Source organism: Somniosus microcephalus, chromosome 6 (assembly GCF_052327205.1).
Source record: "Somniosus microcephalus isolate GS21.2 chromosome 6, FLI_Smic_1.0, whole genome shotgun sequence".
In the NCBI taxonomy this organism is placed as follows: domain Eukaryota; kingdom Metazoa; phylum Chordata; class Chondrichthyes; order Squaliformes; family Somniosidae; genus Somniosus; species Somniosus microcephalus.
This window is the reverse complement of record NC_140992.1, coordinates 78,951,585-78,972,601: the sequence shown is the minus strand read 5'-3', so window position 1 is coordinate 78,972,601 and position 21,017 is coordinate 78,951,585. Positions and strand designations below refer to the sequence as shown.

General features: G+C 43.3%; 1 protein-coding gene across 3 annotated transcripts in view; it reads left to right on the top strand.

Annotated features, from left to right (window-relative positions):
- The window catches only part of smc4 (structural maintenance of chromosomes 4), a 78,979-nt gene extending 69,302 nt beyond the window's left edge, over positions 1–9,677 (top strand). For 2 of the 3 annotated variants that reach the window (XM_085990410.1, XM_085990409.1), the window contains exons 18-24: positions 301–490; positions 660–804; positions 4,314–4,487; positions 5,861–6,040; positions 6,139–6,371; positions 7,138–7,321; positions 9,202–9,677. In XM_085990410.1, the coding sequence (XP_085846536.1) occupies positions 301–490; positions 660–804; positions 4,314–4,487; positions 5,861–6,040; positions 6,139–6,371; positions 7,138–7,321; positions 9,202–9,372 (1,277 nt within the window). In that variant the 3' untranslated portion in view covers positions 9,373–9,677. Of the gene's footprint in view, positions 1–300; positions 491–659; positions 805–4,313; positions 4,488–5,860; positions 6,041–6,138; positions 6,372–7,137; positions 7,322–7,492; positions 7,565–9,201 lie in introns of all 3 variants that reach the window. The other variant, XM_085990411.1, reaches the window with a different exon arrangement.
- Positions 9,678–21,017: the final 11,340 nt, after the last annotated feature.

Genomic DNA, 21,017 nt, shown 5'->3' with positions numbered 1-21,017 from the left:
CTCCGCAACCTAACCACACGTGACCAGCATGCATACAATGAGAACCATGCTGCCACACGAAACGTCATAGAGCAGACCATTGGGGTGCTGAAGCAACGATTAGATTAGGCATGTATTATGGTAAAATATCATATAATTGGAAGAGCAACTTTGGACGGAATTTTAAATTTGAATAGTTGCCCTGATCCATTATTAAAAAGCCCATTTTGTGGTGCAATTAAATAGGATAACTGCTTTTAATCTTGTGTGCATTATTTTGACAAATGGAAATTAATAGAAGTTATGCTTTTTTCTCTCCAGAGTACGAAAAAGCCGCAGCAAAGGCTGGTAAAGTTGAGGCCGAGGTGAAACGTTTGCACAAACTTATTATTGATATCAACAATAAAAAGCTTAAAGCACAACAGGATAAACTAGACAAAATTAACAAAGAAATTGATGATTGTGCCTCTTCCATTACAAAGGCCCAGGTAGCTATCAAAACAGCAGGAAGGTAAGTTCAATCTGAAACTGTTTTTATTAGAATATAATTAATATTACTTGTCCATGCATTATATTTACTGTGTTCATTTTCACACCCCTCTAGTTTTTTTTGCTGAGGAAGGGGAACCATAGTTCATATTCTGATTAGCTTTCATGCATCTTCCAACATTCTCTTCTAGGAACTTTAAAAAGGCAGAAGAAGCAGTGAATCGATCTGAAGAAGAAATTGAAGAGAACAAAAAGGAGATTGAAGATCTAACAGAAGAATTGAAGAAACTGGAGGAAGAGGGTGCCATTGTGCTGAAAGAATGCACTGAAGCTCAGGTACAACACCTAAAAGTAGTAGTTCCTTAAATGAGCTGTGCTGCATAATTGAACTTTCCAAAACTAGTAATTTGCCTTCTCCATGCTGGTTTAAGAACAATTACAGTACAGTGGTGGGTTCCAAGACGTGGCCTGCAAACTCTTTTGATTCACCAAACACAGCCACTGTCAGTTCTTTACTTAATGCACTCTTGCAAAGCCAATTTGGAAGCTTCAGGTTGCCAAACTTCACAAGCCTGGAAGACTAAAAGGCTGCTTACTGGTGGAAAAGGGTTGCTCCTTGGTTGGTTTAAAATTTGCCAATGAAAAATTGGCCTTTATTAGACAACAATAACTTGCATTTATATAGTGCTTTTAACGTAGAAACATGTCCCAAGGTGCTTAATCAGACCAAAATGGACATGAGATTTTAAAAAAGGATATTAGAAGGGGTAACCAAAAGCTTGCTCAAAGAGTTGGGTTTTAAGGCAGTCCTTAATGGAAGAGAGGGTAGTGCATGGGGTTTAGGGAGGGAATTCCAGAACGCGAGGCCTACACGGCTGAAGGGAAGCCTGCCAATGGAGGAGCAACAGGAGGGAGATGAACAAAAGTCTTTACACTATGACTTGGATGAAGGAATAGACTTGTATATCCAAGTTTTCAGATGATACTTAAATTGGGAGGCACAAAGTTGTGTCGATGGAAGCAAGAAGTTCTACGGTTCCGGGGTGGTCTAATCGAGGCATTTAAAATGATAGATATTCATACGGGTGGATACAGAGAAACAGTTTCCTCTGGTGGGGAAATCCAAAACAAGGGGGCATATTCTTAAAATTAGAGCTCTGCCAGTTAGGAGTGAAATCAGGAAGCACTTTTTTCCACACAGTGCAGTGGAATTCTGGAACTCTGTCCCCCCAAAAGGCAGTGGATATTGGGTCAGTTGAAAATTTCAAGACTGGGATTGATCCATTTTTGTTAAAGGGCATCAAGGCCTATAGAGCAACGGTGGGTAAGTGTAGTTGAGGTACAGATCTGCCATGATCTAATTCAACAGGCTCAAGGGACTGAAAGGCCTATTTCTGTTCCTATATGGTGGATGGGGGAATGCAGTGGGTGTGGTTGACTGGTCATGTACAAAGACAAATAAGATACATAAACAAAAATGTTTCTACCAAATAAAGGCATCTAATGCTCAAATAGCATTAAGTATAAGGAACAATGAAAGAAAACAAAGACTGCTATTAGATCAGCTTAAAGATTAATGGAAAAGAGGATTGTAGACAATTGTGGAAGTAATGGGAAAAGCTTCTTCAGTTATGTGAAGAGTCAAAACTGTCCAAGACTGTATTGGGCCATTGAAGGGTGCTCAAGGACATGTTACGAAGGACACCCTTGGCAGAAATATTAAATGAGTACTTTGCATCGATCTTAACTCTTCAAGACGATGTTAGAATTTAATGATAAAACTAATATTAACATTGTTTTAGATAGAGCAGCCAGGCCGGATGATATCCACCCGAGGGTCCTCCAAGATGGGACATATGCATGTCACCAAGATGGTGGATGAGGGAAGTCCAGTAGATGTTGTCTTGTTCTGGAATTTTGCTTGCCTCGAAAAAAGCCAAAGTTGGCATTTTTCAGTTAACTTCATTGTTCATAACAGCAATTAATCTAGGAGGTTAGTCGTACAAGATATTTTGTTGCCCTTTGTGCTTTATACTGCAAGTATAAATAAGCATTGAAACAAACTAGACCCTAAAAGCAGTAAATTCCTCATTGATTAGCCAGTGTTAAGACAATTGAAGCCTCACTCGAACCTTTTCTCATTGGCATGGGCTAAGAGTGACTGGATGTAACAATTTGTGCAGCCCATTGGGCTTTACCAGCAATGTCAACCTTCAAACTACTGTACTATCTAAAAAGTATTGAGATGCATTTTGTGTCAACTTAACAGAATCAGTGAGCAAGGAATCGGGGATGTTTCTTTTATTGCTTAGGTGGGGACCCAGAAGAGTTAAAGCTCATTTGATCAGAATACAGCTGTTTTGCACTAAAATTAGGCAACACATGTAAAGCAGCGATCTGGAATAATCATTGTTTTACCAAAGGTAACTACCTGGAATCATTGGTTGGAGAGGCTTATTCATCAGTCCTAGATGTAATTTTTTAGAACTGGTCGAATGTTAATTCCACTTCCTAATGTAACACTTCCAGATTATTTTTGTATGGTCGTATGTTGGCTTGGGGTCATGGGTTCGAGCCCCACTCGAGATTTAAGCAGATAATCCAGGTTGACACTGCAGTGCAGTACCGAGGAAGTGCTGCACTGTTGGAGATGCTGTCTTTCAGATGAGATGTTAAACCAAGGCCCCATCTGTTCAAAGAATGGGAGTTCTCCTGGTGTCCTAGTTAATATTTATCCCTCATCCAACATCACTCGGAACAGATCATCTGATCATATATCTCATTGCTGTTTACGAGACACTGCTTTGTGCAAATTGGCTGCCATTGTTTCCCTACATTACAACCGTGACTACACTTCAATAAGATACTTCATTGGCTGTAATGTGATTTGGAACATTCTAAGGTCGTGAAAGGTGCTATATAAATGCAAGTCCTTTCTTTACTGCATGGCATGTCAAATGAGGACAACGAATTGTCTATGTCTTGGCAAGTGAAACATCTGGCTGGAATGAACAAAGTTAGCACTATTTTAACTAGAATCCCTTGGATTGTAAAAGCAAATGTTATGGGGAAATTAAGTTGTTTGATCCACAGAATCTACATCTAACATAATATGTTGACTGCAAGCTTTTGATTTTCAAGCTATGCTGATATGTTAATTATTCAGATTAAGGTGATCAGTGGAATCTACTTTCCCTAAAAGGGCTCTGCATGCAGGTCACTGTCTTCAGTTGTATGGCTTGAGGTATAAACCTCTACCTCTGAAGCCTTCCCCTGTATCACAAGCAGTTGGTTCTTGCAAGGATCAGATGCGAGTGCAACTTTTTTGTGTTTAGTGTGATTCATTTTTGAAAGAAGACTACTTCATCACAGTTTGGTTTTCCTTTGAAGTATGTGTATATGGGATGTGACGTGGAACAGTGTCACTTCCTTAAAGCTGAATTGTTTGAGCCTGGGAAAAACTCATTGTAATTCACCACAAATCAACTGTTCTGTGTACAAATTGACATTATTGGCTGGCCCATTGAATAGAAACTTTGTAAATGTCTGGGTATACAGATGTAGTCAAGTAACTTTATGATCAGAAGTTAATATTTAACTAAGTATGTGTCATGGGTGTGTGCTTTTCCCAGCTTTTCAGTATGACCCGTTTGGATTAGCTTTCTAGCTAATGAAAGTCTCATCTTCATTTTAATATACAGTAGGTTGAATTTAACTCATTGATGACTCAAGAGGTAAATAAGCATGATCAGTAAGGAGACTGAAATATTGAACTAATATCCTATGTGATTTAAAAGATCCTTTTGTGTCATATGTTTAACAGTTCCTTTTACTATTTTGCATAGGAATCATTAATAACGGTGACTGAGGAACATAATTGTTTACTTCAAGAGCTGAAAGCAATTCAAGAAGAACAACAGGCACTTCAAAAAGAAACTCTCAATATACGACTAAAGTTGGAACAGATAGATGGGCACATTGCAGAACACCAATCAAAGATCAAATTCTGGCAAAAAGAAGTAAGCATGAACAAACAGCAAATTCTTTCAGAATAATTAAACTCCCCTAATGACTAAGTTTATCAAGTGAGTAGCTGAGCCATACACACTAGGAAGGGGTCAGGTTCAATTTATGGTCTGTGCTAACTTTGCTGATTTCAGCTGGGGCTGGTAGGGTGTTGCATGGTATCTGCACCCTAGGTTAGAGAGGGAAAGTGGCTAGAATTCCTATGCTTGATTGGTATCTAACCATCTTTGTATGTGGCAGGCGGTGGGGTAGAAGATGCCTGGTGAGCACCTGGTTGGGTTCAGCTGTAAAGCCCCCTGCAGTGAAGAGCCTGCCAACACTTATTGTCAAGGCTCACACTTTGGGGGGCGGGGGGGGGGGGGGAAATGTCCAATTTTGTGAGGTACCAAATGGTGTTCAGTGTGAGATGCTGCTTTTTATATATATATATATTTTTTAAAACACACCCTAACGTTCCTAGCAACACTACATGCTTAATTTTACTACTGTTAATTCTTCAAAGTTGCAATAAATGAGTATTGCAATTCGAGGAAGGAGAAAATCTTATTTGAAACAAAAAGTTGTTCTGCTGAACACTCCTAACTAACTCTGCAGTGACATTGCCAGCTAGGAAATCAACTCCTATAGCTGAAACAGTTTGTATGACACCAAGCACATCCTATGGAGGATAGATTTTTTTTTTCTTCTGTTCCTGCTTATTTTAATGAGCAGGATTTTTATTACAATTGAAATAACTGACCGGGAAAAACTTGACTTTTTGGTTTTGGGACAAGTCTAGAAGTGAACATAAACTAATACAGGAGCAAAAATACTGCGGATGCTGGAAATATGAAAAAAAACACTGTAAATACTCAACCGGTCAGGCAGCATCTGCGAAGAAACAAATATCGTTTCAGGTCGATGACCTTTCATCTCTAACCTTTCAGTTCTGATGAAACTGGTTTTAAGCAAATACGGAGGCGGGGAAAGGGGAGGAAAGAACAAAGGGGGGGGGAGATCTGTGATAGGGTGGAAGGCAGGAGAGATTAAATGACACATGGGACGATGATGATGCAAGGTGAAACAAAAGATGGGTCATGGAGGTGTAAATGGGAATATCAGAATCATCAGCAACAGCTGCCATCTGAAAATATGGGGGCAGTGGTAATGATCTGAAATTGTTGAACTCGGTGTTGATTCCGGAAGGCAATAAAGTGCCTAATAGAAAGATATGGTGCTGTTCCTCAAACTTCTGTTGAGCTTCATTGGCACAGTGTAGGAGGCCAAGGACAGAGGTGGGAGTGGTCTGGAGAATTAACATGACAGGTGAACTGAAATGGGATGTATATTTCATTGTATTTTAAAACTTTCTGTAATTTAATCCTAGGTATCAAAACTTTCTTTACACCCTATTGACAAACCAGCAGATGAACTTCCAAAATTGAGTGAGGAGGATCTTATGGGAATCAAAAATCCAGAGGTGATAAATAATCAGATTGCTCTACTAGAGGCTAAATGTCTGGAAATGAAGCCAAACTTGGGTTCTATTACAGAATATAAAAAGAAAGTAAGTTTTAGAATTCTTGGTTGCATTGCAGTGGTTAGATTTGAACCGTTCTTATGAGAACTATAGATTGTCATACACAATGTGGTATTTGTCTGCAGGAAGAGCTGTACCTACGGCGTGTGGTAGAACTGGATGAAATTACTGATGAACGGGATAAATTCAGACGTGCCTTTGAAGACTTGAGGAAACAACGTCTTCATGAATTCATGGCTGGCTTTAATATGATCACCAATAAGCTGAAGGAGAATTACCAAATGCTTACACTGGGTGGAGATGCTGAGCTGGAGTTGGTTGACAGTCTGGATCCCTTCTCTGAAGGAATAATGTTCAGGTAGGGAAACTGTTGACTTTTTTTAAACAAGTGTATATAGTTTATGTAACTGCATTGTGGAGCCTAATGACACCTAAACCTTGATCAGTCGGAAGATTGAACACTTCCCTCCTTCTCTTCCACCACTCCGGCCCTCCCCCACACTACCCTGCGCAGAAAAAGATTGCTCACCTGGGTGACAGATTAGATAGGTGTGTTATCTTGCATTCTTTTGAGCAGGATCTTGAAGGCAAAGGAGAACTTTATTCACATTTTGTTGTCCCTCAGCTAACTGATCTCTCAACTCTAACTGCTAGTTTTACTGTCAACAAGCACTCACACTGCTCACTGGCCCTTCTGGTGAGCAGAACAGCGCTGCATACCGACTAAGAGTGGCTGCTTTGGCAACCAGCAGGAAACTTCCTTAAATGCAAGACGGGCAGAAAAAAGTAAGATATTGGCATTTTAAAACAGGCTGCTGACTAAAATTAAAATGCCAGTGAGTTGAGAAACTAACTCCAAAAGGTGAAAATGGTGGTATTTGTCACAGCATGTTGTACCTGTGAGGTGCAAAACTAACTGATTTTTTTTGTCATTTCCCATGAAACTGCCCCTTGATTTTTGGCAGTTTTAGCCCCATCGAATCACTTGTTTTATTGGAACCAGACTTGCGTAGAACAGAAATGACTATAAGTGCTAACTAAAACTGTATAGGTTTGGATTTGAGAAATGCTTTTTATATAGCAATTTTAATATTTTTTAATGACTTGATGTAAACTATTTCTAGTGTACGTCCGCCAAAGAAAAGCTGGAAAAAAATTTTCAATATTTCTGGTGGAGAGAAGACTCTTAGTTCTCTGGCTCTGGTTTTTGCTCTTCACCATTACAAACCTACGCCTTTGTACTTTATGGATGAGATTGATGCGGCGCTGGATTTCAGAAATGTTTCAATTGTTGCTCATTATATCTATGTAAGTATACAGTGGAAGTGGGTATATGTATAAAAGAATAAACCTAGAAAATGCATACCATAAAGGTGGAAAAACTTCAAACATTATTCATAACCTCTAAGAATTAACAATTAAAAATTCAACAGCTCAAGTGAGAAATTATACTAAACTTAGTTTACCATATCATTTTAGATCAATTTTGTGTTTGAGGCTGCTTAGAAAAATCTCAACTTCTGCTGACTGCCAGTATACTATAATAGAAATGTAAGTGTTGCTAATGCTAGTTTTTGTAATGTAGCATTGTTTAATCATTCTCCATATAGTGAGGAACATAGTTGGGAAAGGAGAAAGTGAACAAGCTTGCATTTATATAGTGCCTTTTACAATCTCATAACATCCTAAAGCGCCTTACAACCAATTAAGAACTTTTTTTAAGTGTTGTAATATAGGAAACGCAGCCACCAATTTTGCACACAGCAAGGTCCCATAAACAGCAATGAAATAAATGCTCAGATCGTCTGTTTCAGTGTTTGGTTAAGGGGTAAATGCTGGGCAAGACAGAGGAGAACTCCCCTGCTCATCGAATAGTGCCATGGGATCTTTTTGCTTCCACCTGAGAGGGCAGACCGGGCCAATGTAGGATGAGGGGGGTGGGGGGCAGCATATGTAGGCCATGGGAGGGCTTACAGGTTATGAATCTGCACTGTACCTTCTCTGTTACCTCAGTAAATAATTCTGAGGACCAAAGGAAGCTGCAAAGCAATATTGGTAGTTTAGCAATCCATCTATATCCATGCCAGCATCAGACAGGACTGCATTGACCGCAGCAATAGTCTTCGCAGATCCACCATTGACACACAAGCTGGGTAACAAGTACCCATATTGTAAAATAAACACATTGGATATATTAAAGCCCAAGTTCTGTGCTTTATAGAAAAGGACTTTCAAAAATCAGTAAATGTACATGATGCACATTAATTCAAATCTCAGGAAGAGGTGGTAATGCAAGCTGTTACAGTGCTATGTGCGGACATAATAATTGGGTAGAACTCAAAATCTGTTGCATTAAGGAACTGGTGGAAAAGCTTTTCCTCCACCCTGTTCTATGTAAATCAGCCAGACTGATGAAATCAATCTTCTGCCTGCTGCATTTGTCCTCTAAAATGGGTTTAAACAGCCATGGTTCCAGGACCATGGGTCAATGGTGTTAAAGTGGGCATAATTTAGCACAAGTTGGCAATATTGTTCAGCTATGGAAGAATCCACATTGGTGCAGTGGGGTGCTCTTGGGTTTCCACTGACACAATGTTGGTAGAAGGAATTTAAATCTCTTGTCTGCTGTATTCAATGGGTGAATTGTTTGCTAATAGGGGGAGTGTCCTGTTATATATTGATGCCCCTCATTGATTGAGATTCACTACAACAGGATTGGAATCTGTTGGTAACTTGCAGTATTTCAGGATGTTGATTGACTAGCCACCCACATTCATTGATGAAACCTGGAGTAGAAGACCTGTATGCTCCAGATAACGCTGTAAGTTAATGCACTAGCTGGTCCTTGCTTGGCCAGCAGTGGGAAACTTATCAATGCTCTCTGGTGATAAGCTGCACAGTTTATGCTGGTTAAGCTCCAGTGCAATTCTCCTGTACACAATTGGCAGTGCCTTTGGCAGCCTGCACCTAAGTTCTCTTGGCTTGGGTTAAATGGGTGTATCCCTAAAGGGAGACTGCACTCCATGTAAGGCAAAGAAACTACTTCCATGAATCTCAATTGTTTGGTTTCCATGCATGTCAGATGCTTGGCTGACCGAAAGCAAATGCATTTTGTGCACCCCCAATTTGGTGTTTGTAGTCCATTAGCAAATGTTTATCTTGACAGAGTTTATTGTTTCTTTCCTTAGGAACAGACCAAGAATGCTCAGTTCATCATAATTTCTTTGAGGAACAATATGTTTGAAATTGCTGATAGGTTGGTTGGAATCTACAAGACCCACAATACAACAAAGAGTGTTGCAACCAACCCTAAAGTCATTAGTCTTCAAGTGCTTCCTGAAGTAATCGGCACAGCTTGAGTCCAGTTGATAGAAACAGCATCAACTTTTTTAATAGACCAATTCATTTTTTAAAAATCGTTTAACGTTTCTGTGCCCTTTTATTCTACTATGTTTATGGAGTTCATTCCAGCATGAGATGGTAGTGTAAACCCTCTACCATGAGCATGAAATTTAGTTTCTGAACTTCTGAGATTTTACTTGTGTATAAACCAGATGCTAATACTTCTTCTTTAAATTCTGATACTGTACATATTTTGTATTCTTTGCATGCAGGATAAATTTTTAGCTGAATACTTTTTATATTAAAAATCAATTTCAAAGCATTTTATTGCAGGGTTGTCAGTCTTTGACAGTTTTCACCTACAAATTATTCGGTTGCCAAACAGGCAATGGTTCTCATGACAATTTTCTCCAATAACTGGAAAATTCAGCCAGTTCGGGAAGGTGCTGTGGGTGGAAATATAGATGGGGTGGGGGGGGAAAATACTGTAAAATGTGATATGAAGCAGGGACGGGATAGCCTGTTGGGTGGAACAGCAGCCGATGAGAGGTTGGAGGGAAGGGATTGGCAGCCCAGTGGGTGGGTTGGAATGGCAAATGCAGTCAGTGGTGAATGAATGGAAAGTTAAGTCAGCAGGGAGGTTCACGGCAATCCTTAAGTTGCAGGGGGGGGGGTGGTGAAGGAGGTGTGGGTACTTGGTTAAAAGATGGGGATTACAATGCTTTTCTTAGTTCATACAACAGTGGCATCTACCCGATTATGTGGAAAACTGCCCAGGTTTGTCCTGTCCACAAAAAAAAAGGACAAATCTAATCCAGACAATTACCGCCCCATCAGTCTACTCAATCATCAGCAAAGTAGTAGAAGTTATTGTCGACGGTGCTATGTGGCAACAAGAGCAGGTCAGGGGCGAGGTATTGTGCAGCGAGTGTCTCACCTCCTTACTCCCCAAAGCCTTTCCTCCATCTACAAGGCACAAGTAAGGAGTGTGATGGAATACTCTACTTGCCTGGATGAGTGCAGCTGCAACAACACTCAAGAAGCTCGACACCATCCAGGACAAAGCAGCCCACTTGATTGGCACCCCATTCACCACCTTAAACATTCACTCCCTCCACCACCGGCGTACCGTGGCTGCACTGTGTACCATCTACAAGATGCACTGCAGGAACTTGCCAAGGCTTCTTTGGCAGCACTTCCCAAGCCTGCAATCTCTTCCACCTAGAAGGACCAGGGCAGCAGGCGCATGGGACCACCACCAACTCCAAGTTCCCCTCCAAGTCTCACACCATCCTGACTTGGAAGTATATCGCCGTTCCTTCATTGTCGCTGGGTCAAAATCCTGGAATTCCCTCCCTAACAGCACTGTGGGAGTACCTTCACATAGATTGCAGCGCTTCAAGAAGGCGGCTCAGCACCACCTCAAGGGCAATTAGGGATGGACAATAAATGTTGGCCTTGCCATTGGCGCCCACAGCCCAGGAACAAATATTTTTAAAAGAAATTGCTGAAATATTGGCAATTCCACTGCTTCTGCAATTCTCCCTTCTTGGGCAGTCCCCCAGAGTCTAGGATGACTTGCTACCACTCCAATATTGTGGGTTCTAAGGTAACTAATGAGTCACATGCAAGAGATACAGACTCTGCCACAGGTGGGGCAGGTAGTGGTTGAAGGGACGAGTGGGTGGAGTGCTTGGTTTGTCATACGCTCCTACCGCTGTTTGTACTTGGCCTCCGCATGCTCCCGCCGAAGTGTTCAGCGCCTTCTCGAATGCTTCACCAATTTGAGCGGTCTTGGGCTGGGGATTCCCAAGAGTCGATGAGGATGTTACATTTTTTCAAGGAGGCTTTTGAGGACATCCTTGAAGCGTTTTCTCTGCCCTCCTGGAAATCGCTTGCCGTGACGGAGCTCAGCATAGAGTGCTTGTTTCGTGAGTCGTGTGTCAGGCATACGGACAATGTAGCCCATTGAGCGTGATCAATGTCTTGATGCTGGGGATGTTGGCCTGAGAGAGAACACTGACATTGGTACACCTATCCTGCCAATGGATTTGCAGGATTTTGCAGCGGCAGCGTTGGTGATGCTTCTCCATTGCTTTGAGGTGCTTACTGTATGTTGTCCATGTCTCTGAAGCATAGAGGGTGGGTATCACTGCTGCTCTGTAGACCATGAGCTTGGTACCAGGTTTGAGGGCTTGGTCTTCAAACACTCTTTTCCTCAGGCAGCACTAGCACAATGAAGATGGTGTTGGATTTAGTCATCAATGTCCACCCTCGCTGACAAGGCTCCCAAGGTATGGAAAGTGGTCCACACTGTCTAAGGTCTCGTCATGGATTTTGATAATCGGCAGTGTTGTGCAGCAGGGGCAGGTTGGTAAAGAACCTTTATCTTTCGGATGATTAATGTAAGGCCGTCTCTTGTATGCCTCAGTGAAGGAGCCAACAATGGTTTGGAGTTCAGCCTCCAAATGTGCACAAGCACGTATGCAGACTGTAATTCAATAAGAGGTTGGGACAATCTTGGTTCTGGACTGAAGGCAACGGAGATTGAACAATTTTCTGTTCGTCCTGTAGATTAGCTCCACTCCAGCGGGAAGCTTGTCAGAGATGAGATGAAGTATTGCAGCAAGAAAGATTGAGGAGCCGCGAAGGTGGGTGTGTGAGGGATTCTGTCCTAATGAAGGTGCTGTTCAGATGGTTTGAAGGTGGGGAAGGCATTAGGTTTGGGTGTGAAAAGTTGCTCAGCAGATTGGGAGTTTGGAGGTGACTGGAAATTTGCTTGTGGGGCCGGTGGTGGTAGTACTATCGCTTGGCAAATGCTTACTGGCTGGCCCGAACAGCGCTCAAGACATTGGCTTATTTTAATTCCTCTTCTGGCCTTTCTGCTGTTTTCTCCGAGTGACAATTGGTGTTGGTTGCCCATCTTCATTTTATGGGATTTGCTCTTTGGGTAATCATTTGAATTTGTTGCTTGGAAACTCTCATTTTCTGCATTGTTTTACATTACTTATTTTGTATGCACCATCCACTTAAATGTTCCTCTCACATACAATAAGCAACTAATTAAGATTCCTATTGTTGATTTTCAGCACTGCCAACTTCTTATGTTGCTGCAATTGTTGCTTTTTTGGAAGTACAAATACCTGGGATTTAATCAGGGTAACATTTGAGCTGTGACATTATAGATGGTGCTGCATTGTTATTGTAATGTAATGTGACTTTGTAAACAGAGTCTCTTGACTAGTGTGATTACTTTGGGAAGCCTAAGACCACTTTTTACTATATATATGGCTTATTTTGTATGTCGTCTGAATTTGTATTCCTGTTTCTCTTCTATATATTTTATTCCTTTTTGGGTGGGAGGTTGTGAATGGTGTGGTGTAGTAGGGAAAGGCCAGCTGCAGACTGGATTTTCCAGTGGCGATTGTGCAGGAAATGTAGCCTTCAAAAATTCCCTTTTCCCCCCCCCCCCTGCCCTACTCTAGTTTTCAGTAAAACTTTGGCATAATTGAGAAATCAGGAGTTCCAGCCCTGGTCTCTAACCAGTGACCTCTGCCAGAAGTAGACATGGACATAGAATGAGGTAAGTCAGTCACTGTAAATCGCTAAATACTGCAAAAGGATATTCGATTATCTGCTGTAACAAAAATCTTTGAACATTGTTAAACTTCCACATAAAAGAACCCTGGTTATCTCAGTTCTCTTTATGAATGTTGCACCTTATTTTTGTGCGTGTGTTTGAAGCCCTATGCCAATTCTTGTCTCTTCAAAACAACTGATTCAGAATGGGGTATTGTATGTAGCTGTTGGGGAAAGATCAAATGCTTGCCTGATGCTTCCACAGTGGCATTAAACTGCTAAAAGGATGATGAATTTTTGTCGTCTTATTACCACCTGCCATTTATTAAGTTGGCAAGATGCTCTACAATTAAATATTAAGTTGGGTAAAACCAAATGAGGTCATCATTATGGAAAAAATACAAACATCAATTCTGTCCAATTGATATGTAATTCACAAAGCTATCATCTATACAAGTGTAATGTTTAACATTTGTCAGGTATTTAGAAAACTCATACAAAAATGTGAATCTGAAAATATTGACTACAAACCAATATAGTTTTACAGCAATCTATTGGAATATTTGCACCATACTCAAAATATAAAACAAGTAAAATTCTGCACAAGTTACCTAACCCTAGAATATTGTGTTGATACTTCTATTCCAGTGTGATTAGTGTTATAGCATCCCTTAATTATAATCCCCACCTGTAATTTGGTATTACATAGAATCGGGTAGAAATTGAGTTTTATACAGACATCTGCCCCATCATGTGCCAAAAGGTATTAAATTACTCCCCATATACATAATCTGCTTTTAAGTACTCTGTTCCAGATAATGCTCCTTTATCACAGGAGTGCTTCATGACCCCCAAAACTCTCATTCTCCACTCTGGTAGGTAGGATTCAACAGTTTTTTTTTTGCATTCTGAGCCTGGTGGTGGTAACCATTGTGGTTCTGAAAGCAAGATTCTTTGAGGCTGTTGCAACAAAATCTCATTGTACAAAGTCTACACAAAACATTATTTTGTCCTAGAAAGTAGACCAGGAGGAAAACATATTGCAGCAAACTCGGTGGCCATCTTTTGCTTGAGTAAACTCTTCTTCCTTTGTTGATTGAATAACCCACTATCACAGGACCATTTTTATTTATTATTCATTCATTGGATGTGGGTGTCACTGGCGAGGCTAGCATTTATTGCCCATCCCTAATTGCCCTTGAGAAGATGATGAGCTGCCTTCTTGAACTACTGCAGTCTGTGGGGTGACTCCCACCGTGCTGTTAGGGAGGGAGTTCCAGGATTTTGACGATGAAGGGACGGTGATATAATTCCAAGTCAGGATGGTGTGTGACTTGGAGGTGGTAATGTTCTCATGCGCCTGCTGCCCTTGTCCTTCCAGGTGGTAGAGTTCATGGGTTTCGGAGGTGCTGTCGAAAAAGCCTTGTAGATAGTACAGACTTATGAAGGATGGGATGCCAATCAAGCGTGCTGCTTTGTCCTCGATAGTGTCAAGCTTCTTGTGTTGTTGGAGCTGCACTCATCCAGGCAAGTGGCGAGTATTCCATCACGCTCCTGACTTGTGCCTTTGTAGATGAGGAGTCAGGTGAGTCACTCTCTGCAGAATACCCAGCCTCTGACCTGCTCTTGTAGTCACAGTATGTGTGGGGCTGGTCCAGTTAAGTTTCTGGTCAATGTTGATGAGGGATTCGGCGATGGTCATTTCATTGAATGTCATGGGGAGGTGGCTCGGCTCTCTTGATGGAGATGGTCATTACCTGGCAATTGTGTGGCGTGAATGTTACTTGCCACTTATCAGCCCAAAGTTTGAATGTTGTCCAGGTCTTGCTGCATGCGGACACAGACTGCTTAGTAATGAGAAGTTGCGAATGGAAGTGAACACTGCAATCATAAGCAAACATCCCCACTTCTGACCTTATGATAGAGGGAAGGTCATTGATGAAGCAGCTGACGATGGTTAGGCCTAGGACCCTTCCCTGAAAACCTCCTGCAGCGATGTCCTGGGGCTGAGATGATTGGCCTCCAACAACTACAACAATCTTCCTTTGTGCTAGGTATGACTCCAGCCAGTGGAGAGTTTTCCCCCCCGATTCCCATTGACTTCAATTTTACTAGGGCTCCTTGATGCCACAGTCGGTCAAATGCTGCCTTGATGTCGAGGGTAATCACTCACTTCACCTAGAATTCAACTTTTCTTTCCATGGCTGTAATGTTTGGAGCCAAGTGATCCCCAGCTACAGGAACCTGAGCACAACCATTTGGGAACTTTAGCTGGCCCTATTACTCTTTAGGAAACAAATATATGGGCAGAAACGGTCTCGAGACTACCAGCGTGTACTTCCAACAGGCAGTTTCACGCCCTGTGATGTAATGCAAATTTGACAATTATGTCATAAGCTCATTATTCACAGTGCCCTTTCTGCTCTAAACAGCTTATCAACGTCATGGGAGGGAATAATTGTGTTTCCTCTCATCCTGAGAATTATCCGCAGGATTTGTTTCAGTTTTACCAATTTGTTTCTGAAACATTTCCCATCTGTTTTCTGCCGTATTTATACACAGATCAGGAGTGTACAGCCATGGAAAAAGCAGAGATCGGGGGAGTGAGCGTGCCACAGTTGTCTCATTGGAAATGCTCCTGGCAATTGTGGATTAGGGCTTCAAAGTTCAGAAGCATGAGAATAAACTCCAGCACATGGACTTCTTTGCATTTTCAACACCAACTCAAATTAGGCAAAGAATTCCACACTGGCTCATGGGGTGCTCTTCTAAGATTGAAGCGGAGACATTCCTGGGGCAGAGTAGTGGGAATTTTACTCTGCATCTAGGATTGCCAACTCTGGTTGGAAGTATTCCTGGATGTTTGATCACGTGACATTTGCCCAGAGTTTGCAACTATTAATTGTTTTTCCCTTATAAAGGTTGGGTCCTCTAATTAAATATCCTGTTGCTGTTTTCCACTAGCAGCTCTTTCATGAAAAGTTAAGAACCTTGTGAGCAGGTGACAGAAGTACACAGGTGCAAACTAGACACAAAGCTCTACTTTTCTCCCATGTTGCTAGCACCATTGCCCAGGAGATTCAATTTTACATTCCAGAAGACTACTGGATAATCCGGGAGGGTTAGCAACTCTTAAGATGCAATGAAAATCTCAGGGGGTGCTGGAGAGGGGAGGAGAGAAAGACAAATGTAAAATGGAACTGATACAATAGCAAAATACTGCGGATGCTGGAAATAAATGAAGCTCAAAGTAAGCTCGAGGAACAGCACCTCATCTTTCGATTAGGCACTTTGCAGCCTTCTGAACTCGAGAGTTCAACAATTTCAGACTATAACCCCTCAGGCTGTATGACTTTACCATCCCCATTTCCAACATTTTATCTCTCCTGCCTCCTACCCTAGCACAGACTGTTCCTTCAGATCCTACGCCCCCTCCCCCCATCTCCCTGCCTCTGCACCTGCTTAAAATTTGTTACATCTCCAGCTTTTTCCAGTTCTGAAGGGTCCCAGACCTGAAACATTAACTCTGTTTCTCTCTCCACAGATGCTGCCTGCCCTGCTGAGTATTTCCAGCATCTCCTGTTATTGTGAAAAGGAACTGATTGGATAAAAGTTACCACAAGTATTTACCCAAGTCAGCTACTGCTGCAGCCAGAACATCAAACAGCTAATGGAAAGACACCCTACCCGCATGCTTAGTGGCCTGCACACCCCCCTATCAAAGCTCAACCTCCTTCTATAATGGTGCTGCCTGTAGTGTATGTGCTTTAAGTCAGAACTACTTTTTACAGCTCCTGTATACTGTAGTACCGGCAGTGACCACACCGGTATATAAGCTGTGCGCATGCCTCTGTACCCCAGTCTAGAGATTACCCTCCTCCAGTAAAGACCTGTTATTTGTTTATGTACAGCATCCGTGTAATCATTTATCCACTGAACCACGGATCTAACAGTGGTGACGAGTGTTGATGCGAATCTACCTGCAACATAAAAAAAAAGTCAAGTCCAGGAACACGGGTGTCGACCGCGAGCAACCGCCCAGCAGTCGGGCAGAGATCCAACTTCGCTGGGGAGGCTGTGGAGATCCGGGCTTGGTTCCCCAGCCACAACGAGCAGTAAGAGACCGACGACAGGTCCAGAGCAGACCCTTCCCGAGCAGCGGTGGCTGGAGCCGACCGACAGCAGAGAGAGAGAGAGCCGGGCAGCGTCGACAGGGTAAGAAAGAGGGTGAAGAGAGCAGGGCGCAGCCGGGGGTTGATCACCGAGCGGCGTCGAGGAAAAATACTGCAAACCGGAGAGGGTAAGAAACAGCCGGGTTCTAGACTGAGCGGCGTCGACAAATATCAAGAGAAGAACGCGCAGAGCACAGCCAGGGATCACGGGCTGATCAGGGTCCGCGGGGCTAAGCAAGGGAAGATGCCATTGAGCCGCGGAGAAGCAGGGAGAGCGCGGGAGACGCCATTGAGCCGCGGAGAAGCAGGGAGAGCGCGGGAGGCGCCATTGAGCCGCGGAGAAGGAAGAGCGCGGGAGACGCCATTTTGCGAAGCCGCAGCGGGGAAGACGGGCGAGCGCGGGAAGGAAGGAAAGCGCGGGAGACGCCAGTGGTGATAGTTAACGCACAACCAAGGATGCCGAAGAGTGGCAGTATCTCTACGTTCGACAATGAAGTCGAAGATTGGGCGACATATGTGGAACGTATTGAGGTGTACTGCAGGGCGAATGAAGTGCCAGATGCTAATAAAGCACTGGTTCTGTTAAATTCCATGGGTGCAAAAACTTATGGGTTACTGCGAAATCTAATAACCCCAGAGAAGCCGGTAAACAAGAATTTTGAAAGCATAGTAGAAATCCTACAGGACCACTTAAACCCCACACCGCTGCTGATAGCAGAATGATTTAAGTTCCATAAAAGGAACCAACACAAAGACGAAAGCAATGCTGAGTACGTAATGGAACTGCGCAAGCTATCGAAATACTGCCAGTTTGGAGCGGGACTAGCAGACACGTTAAAGGGACAAGTTTGTGTGTGGGCTACAAAGTGAAGGAACCCAGAAACGGCTTCTATCAGAAAAGGACCTTACGCTGGACAAAGCTTTCAGTATGGCAGTATCACACGAAGCAGCCGCAAGGGGCGCTGCAGAGATACAACGGAGACCGCAAGAATACGGCACCAACGAAATGACCTATGGAACAGGGAAGTGCTATCGTTGCGGCAGAACAACACATGACCAGAAAGATTGTTGGTTCAAGGACCAAGTGTGCAGACAGTGTGGGAAAGCAGGACACATAGCAAGAGTCTGCAGGTCTGGGAAGAAAACCAACTAAGAAATCTCCACAGGAGAAGTACAAAAAGGTACACCAGGTGATGGACAGTGGTTCAGACGAACAGAAAAGTGACACAGACTCCGGAAGCAAGGAGCTGGGTTGTCTGAAACTACATAATGTAACCGAAATGAAGGATCACCAGACTATCTGGGTTACACTCAAGATAGACGGAGTCCAAGTGGAAATGGAATTGGACACAGGGTCAGCTCTAACAGTCATAAATCAAAGAGACTACAAGCGGCTATTTTCACACATACCCTTGAAAGCTAGAGATTGTCTTGAAGACGTATACGGGGCAAAAAGTCTCCCCCAAGGGAAAAATAAGGGTGAAAGTGACATATAAAGGTCAGGAAATACCTAAAATGGATATATATGTATTGCCAAATGGAGGACCACCACTGCTAGGACGTGAATGGATCTGGAAGATACATTTAGATTGGCATTCCATACAGGCACTGAAGGTGGAGGCCAAAAAGGATGACGACGTCACACCTGGACGACTGTCAAAAATGCTAACTGATGCAAAAGAAGTGTTCCAGGAGGGACTAGGAACACTAAAAGGAATAACCGCAACAATTAAAATAGAGGATAATGCAAGCCCAAAGTTTCTGAAGGCCAGACCAGTGCCTTATGCGATTAGACCAGCGGTTGAAGCAGAGCTGGAAGGGTTGGAACGTTCAGGAGTACTGTCCAAAGTGGACTGGAGCGAGTGGGCTACACCCATCGTTCCTGTAATGAAGAGGTCGTTGAGTAATACGCCTGGGGAACCAAAGAAGGTCCGCATCTGTGGGGATTTTAAGGTGACTGAACCGTCCTTCACACGGTGCAATATCTGCTTCCACGAATTGAGGATATTTTCGCCTCGCTATCTGGTGGTAAACGCTTCACCAAAATTGATCTAGCCCAGGCGTACTTGCAAATGGAGGTAGAAGAAGCTTCGAAACATTACCTTACGATCAACACCCATAAAGGTCTCTATCAATACAACCGGCTGGTGTTTGGAGTAGCCTCGGCTCCGGCTATCTGGCAAAGGGCGATGGATCAGGTCCTGCAAGGGATTCCAGGGACCCAGTGTTATTTGGACGACATCTTGGCCACGGGCTAAAATGACGGTGATCACCTCGCTAACTTGGAGAAGGCGCTCGCCAGATTAAAGGAATATGGGCTACGAGCTAATCGCCACAAGTGCGAGTTTTTCCAGAAACAGATCTCGTATTGCGGCCACGTCATCGATGAAGAGGGGTTACATAAGTCCACTGACAAGATAGAGGCAGGAGTCAAGGCTCCAGCACCGGAAAATGTGTCACAACTGAGGTCGTTCCTCGGGCTGGTAAACTATTACCACAAGTTCTTACCAAATTTGTCTACGGTATTACACCCGCTGAACACCCTACTGCAAACAGGGGTACCATGGAAGTGGGATGACGAACGTAGACGAGCTTTCCAGAAGTGTAAAGAATTGATCACATCAAAAGAGCTGTTGGCCCATTTCAACCCAGCACCAGCAATTCATTTGGCATGTGATGCATCACCCTACAGCATTGGAGCGGTGCTGTCGCACAAATTCCCAGACGGGTTGGAGAGGCCAGTAGCCTTTGCGTCTCGGTCACTAACCTCAGCCGAGCGCAACTACGCACAGATTGACAGGGAGGCCCTCAGCCTAGTATGGGGAGTAAAAAAATTCAACCACTATCTGCATGGACAGAAGTTCGCCTTGCTGACTGACCACCAACCACTTGTCTCCATCTTTAATCCTAAGAAGGGCATGCCAGTAATGACTGCACAGCGGTTACAAAGATGGTCCCTGTTTCTAGGGGCGAATCAATATGAAATAGAATATAAAGGCACGAGACAGCATGGGAACGCTGATGGGCTATCGCGCCTGCCACTGCCTACTGTGGAGGAAGCACCAGCAGTGGACCCTATCGAGATATTTTATTCGTCGATAATTGAACGATTGCCAGTAACAGACGCGGATATAGTGAAGGAGACCCGCAATGATCCGACGCTGTCACGGGTATATGAATTGACGGTGAGGGGATGGCCAGCACATGGCGACTCACTGTTGCCAGCATTCTCATCCCGAAGAGAACAGCTGTCAGTATGCCAGGAGACAGTGATGTGTGGATCCAGAGTGGTGATTCCACCCAAGTTAAGGGTGAGAGTGCTAAATGAGCTACATGAAGGTCATCTGGGGGGAGTGAAAATGAAAAGCCTAGCTAGGGCTTATGTGTGGTGGCCGGGAATCGATCAACAAATCGAAGACCTAACTAAGAGCTGCTTAGGATGCCAGAAGGTCCAAAATGCATCACCACATGCCCCTTTACACCCATGGGAGTGGCCCTCCTCTCCATGGCAACGGGTGCACATTGATTTCGCTGGTCCATTCATGGACTCAATGTTCTTAATAGCAGTGGATGCTCATTCAAAGTGGCCTGAGGTGATAAAGATGTCTTCAACCACTACAGAGAAAACGATTGCAGTCCTACGGACCATATTTGCCAGAAACGGGTTGCCAGAGCAGATCTGCTCTGATAATGGACCACAGTTTGTGTCCGACGAGTTCCAAAAATTCATGAAAAGGAATGGGGTAAGGCATTACACACCCGCCCCGTACCATCCAGCCACCAATGGATTGGCTGAGAGGTTCGTACAAACCTTTAAGAAGGCGATAAAGGCCATGTGCGACGAGGAAATTCCACTACAGCATAAGATGGACAATTTCTTATTAGCCTACCGAAACGCGACACATGCAGTT